General features: G+C 42.3%; 1 protein-coding gene across 1 annotated transcript; it reads right to left on the reverse strand.

Moving 5' to 3' along the window:
- Nucleotides 1–1,369: 1,369 nt before the first annotated feature.
- Nucleotides 1,370–2,272, reverse strand: LOC138944202 (tropomyosin-like). The gene has a single exon (XM_070315110.1). The coding sequence runs from the start codon at nt 2,270–2,272 to the stop codon at nt 1,370–1,372; it is 903 nt and encodes a 300-aa protein (XP_070171211.1).
- Between the last annotated feature and the right edge of the window lie 1,967 nt (nt 2,273–4,239).

The following is a 4,239-nucleotide window of genomic DNA, read 5'->3' on the forward strand; positions in this document are numbered from 1 at the left end:
AAAATATAAAAAAGAGTCCGCATAAAGCGCAAAAGAGAGAACGCAGGATATGGCGGCCGCGTAGCGGCGCGAGAAAGAGTTTATATGGAGCGCAAGAGAGAACTCGTACAAAATTACGATTGTTTTATAATCATACGATTTAAAGATTAATAATGATAATTACTCTATAATCGATTATTTAAACAGTTAATCGATTTTCACAAGTTTTAATTTTAATTGTATTGTGTTATTATTTTTTTCTTTGTTTTATAATTATACGATTATTTTAGTTTTAACATGTCTACAATTTTTCTAAGATTTTCCTTGTTTTATAATTATACGAGTATTTTAATTTTAACATGTCTACAATTTTGTTATGTATAATATATAATATGTATAATATATAATATGTATAATATGTATAATATGTATAATATGTAGTTTTATTTAATAAAAATACATTTTTATCATAATACAGCTGTTTTATTTATCCAAGAATTGTGCGATTCGTCCATTCCTAACCATTTCACGTAAATCTTGTCACCCTTTCGACGCAGCACCTTTTCTACGAGATACACGTCAGGATCGCCAACGCGCAACAATTCGTGCTCGTAGAATCCTCCCGCGATCGGCTCGCCGCGCGAATCCTTTAATAGATACGTTACGGGATTAGTCCGTTGTATCTTAGTTATTCGAAAAATCTCTGTAGTCCAGTTGGGTGTGAAGCCTTTCTCGAAAATCGTTTTAAATTTACTGATGCGTACCGGATCGGCTACTTTAAATTTCGCCGGAGCCGCGATTTTTATATTGCTGTATACAGTATTTAAAAGTTTATCGGCAATTTTTGGAGTTACGTCGACAGGTCTCATATTTATAGTGCGATGTTTTCGCGTGTTATATTCCTCGACGAGTCGTGGTAACTCGTCGATCCACTTGTACATTCCGTTTAGCGTGAAATACTTCCACATAAAATTTTTGAGCGTACGATTGAATCGTTCGACTATCGACGCTTTCATCACAGAATATGTCGAATAATGATTTACTTCGTGCTTCTTCGTAAAATTTCGCATATCGGCATTGTAAAATTCTTTTCCTTTATCGGTCTGTAGATTTTTCGGACACCTCTTAGAGTCTCGTATTATTTTAGATAACGCTCGAGTAACCTCGTTTGCGCTTTTGCTCTTAAGCGGTACAGCCCATGCGTATTTGCTTAATACGTCGATAACGGTGAGTATGTAGTTGTGGCCTTTGTTGAGTCTCGCGTAAGGACGCATCTCGACCACATCCGCTTGCCATAGGTCGTCGTACCCGCGCACCGCAACGCGACGACGCGAGAAGTTTCTTCTCGCGGGCGCGTGCAATTCCTCGACTAATCTTCGTTTTTTAACGCTCATAATTCTTTTTTCTTTCTCTCGAGAATAACGTTGAATTGGATCTCTTTTTCGAGCGGTTCGCCGCTCCCGCTAATCTCTTTTTCGAGCGGTTCGTCGCTCCCGCTAATCTTTCTTTCGAGCGGTTCGCCGCTTCCGCTAATCTTTCTTTCGAGCGGTTCGCCGCTCCCGCTAATCTTTGCCAGTTCTCTCACTCTTCCTGCTAGCTCGTCTGCGTCTCTCTTCAATCGTGACGTTGAATTTTCCAATTCTTGTATCTTCGTCTCGGATTTCACTGCGGAATTCGCCGCGATATGCGATTTTTGATTTAGTTCTCGTATTGTTTTACCTTGATTGAACATTATTTTACGATCGTTCGCGTTTCTCGTCGAGAACTCCGTCGCGTTGAGCGATATAGTTTTTTTCGCGATCTCGATTTGATCGCTTAAACTTTTGATTCGTTTATCTAAAACATCGATTCGTTTATCTAGAGCGTTAGCGCTCGTTTCTATTCTCGAAATGGAATTTTCCACAGCGTCTATTCGTTTACTCAGAACGTCATCGCGTGTTTTTATCTCGGAAACGAAACTCTCCGCGACGTCTATTCGTTTACTTAAAGCGCTATCGAGCTGAGCGAGTCTCGTGAATAGTAGAATGACGCCCAGCCCCGCTTCGTTCGCGTCTTTTCTTAATTGCGATGTGATTCCCTCGACGTAGCTTTTGCTTGTCGCATCGGCGTCCTCCTCAGGTTGAGCCAAGCGTTTTATTTTACGTTCTCTCGCGTCGTATTCAATGGAAGAGCTTAGACACAGCGCGTTATCGCGCACGTAACTTCGCAGAGACTCGATAGCCGGACGTAGTCTTCCGGTTCTCGCGTCGTAGCCTCGATTTTTTAAAGGTGAGCCAAATTTGCTCACGGACATCGCGAATTCCGCGTACGACTGCGACAGTCATCCACGCGACAGTTCGATTTATACGATCGCTCCTGTTTCGCGAAGCTCCTCGATTAGAATCTCGTTTTCGTGAGCGTTGTTGCCGGCTCGACGCGAAGCGTCTAATAATCGCAAACGATCCACTAATTCGTTTGGATCGTCCCAATGGACGTAATCGATTTTATTGTCCGTGACACGCATAGTCGACGATACGCGACCCGCGCCTGTTTTTTTCGCGCCGCTGTTGTGAATAAGCGGAGCGATAATAAATTTGTATTTATATCCTTTATTTCCTAAGACAGATTTTTTAGCGTCATGATCACGTCTATGAGCGTTCGTTGTTAACAATATACTTCTGTATGTTAATTTATCTTTTTCTGTATATATGAGACTATTAGGAATTTTCATAAAAATTAATTCATACAAACCGGGAGTACCGACATATTTAATCTCATCTATAAATATGGAATCATTCGCGTCTACGTCAAATCGCTTATCGCCGAGCATCGCACCTTTCTCGCCGATGTAAACTCCGTAAACGTGATCAATCTCGTTCGGCGCTTCTCCGCCGAGAAGAGTCCCCATATATTTTCGCCCTAACGGTCCTAGTCGACCGTGCGATATTTCGCGATCTTGAGTAATTCGCGAAATTTGTTTAACGGGTATTTCGGATATCGAGGGCGATTCGAGACTCTCGGATTCGAACGTTTCATATTCTTCGGTTTCGTTTCGCGCGAATGGGTCTCTTTCGACGAAAGATTCGTTTAATGGAGTAGAAACGGCGTTCAATCGTCGTCGAGCGCGTATTCGTTTCGCTTTAGGTTTTTTCCAAACGGGAGTTAGTGCTTCATCTTTCCATTTTTCCTCGACGCTCGTCGAGGGTGAAATGTCGGTTGCGTCTTGTTTTATCATTTCGCGCTTAATTTCATTTCGCTCTATCTCGTCTCGCTCAGCGCGATCAGCGATGCGTCGCAGCGGTTCGACGATCGGTTTGAAACGACTCTCTATCGCGATCTCGCTTTCCATTTTTCCAGTTTTTAATGCTCTGTGTTTTTTACGAATCGATGCGCGCGTTTTAGCTATCTCTTTTGCTGTTTTTTCGCGTTCGCCGATATCCGTCGAGGCCATTGCAACTTCTTCTAACTCGCGAGAGAGCGATTGACGCGTTCGACGTATTCGCGACAACTGATCGTTCTACGGTACAATGAAATCATTAAATCCTCGTCTGTATCTACCAGCGCGGAGCGCGCTATCTTTGTCGATTACTAAGAAACCATATTTATATCGCCAACACGCGCGACATAACGCGTGAAAATTCTCGTACGACATATCCGTGTTCACGTGATCGTTGTATACGTGACGTAAATTAGTACCATCTTGTTTAAAAAGAATTAACAAATTAGCATTATCTCGAATCAAATGCTTCGGTATTTTAGCATACGTTTGGCACAGATAGAAGCAATCGACGTTCGAGTGTCGACCCATAGCGAAATATTCTCTGATAGTATTTTGTTTGTCGCACGCTACATCGTCGAACACGAATATCGAATTCGGGAGAGCTTCGCTGGGTGAAATAACGTCAAAGTTATTAGAAAATGTGAAATAACCTATATCTTCCATCGGTGTTAATAAATTTTCTAAATATTGATATTTAGGCTGCTGCAATGACTTTGAGTAAACATAAACGTTCTCGAAGCGTACACCATGCGGACTCTCCAACAAACTTATTAATGCGTTTGTTTTGCCGCAACTAGAAGGCCCGCAAATAACGCAACGAATAGCGCTCGGTAATAGACGACCGTGTCTACGCGTTTCTTTCGACGGTCGCGTTTTATTATCGAGGTTCGTCACCTTTATCGCGATCGGTTGTCGCACGAAACGCATTCTTCTTGCTGCGCGCGTGCGCGGTACACTCGCGTAAGGCAGGGCGAGACTTTTTAATTTATATACGAATAGAT

This window comes from Polyergus mexicanus, unplaced genomic scaffold (assembly GCF_030449975.1).
Source record: "Polyergus mexicanus isolate NDT 795.1 unplaced genomic scaffold, iyPolMexi1.0 SCAF_115, whole genome shotgun sequence".
In the NCBI taxonomy this organism is placed as follows: Eukaryota; Metazoa; Arthropoda; class Insecta; order Hymenoptera; family Formicidae; genus Polyergus; species Polyergus mexicanus.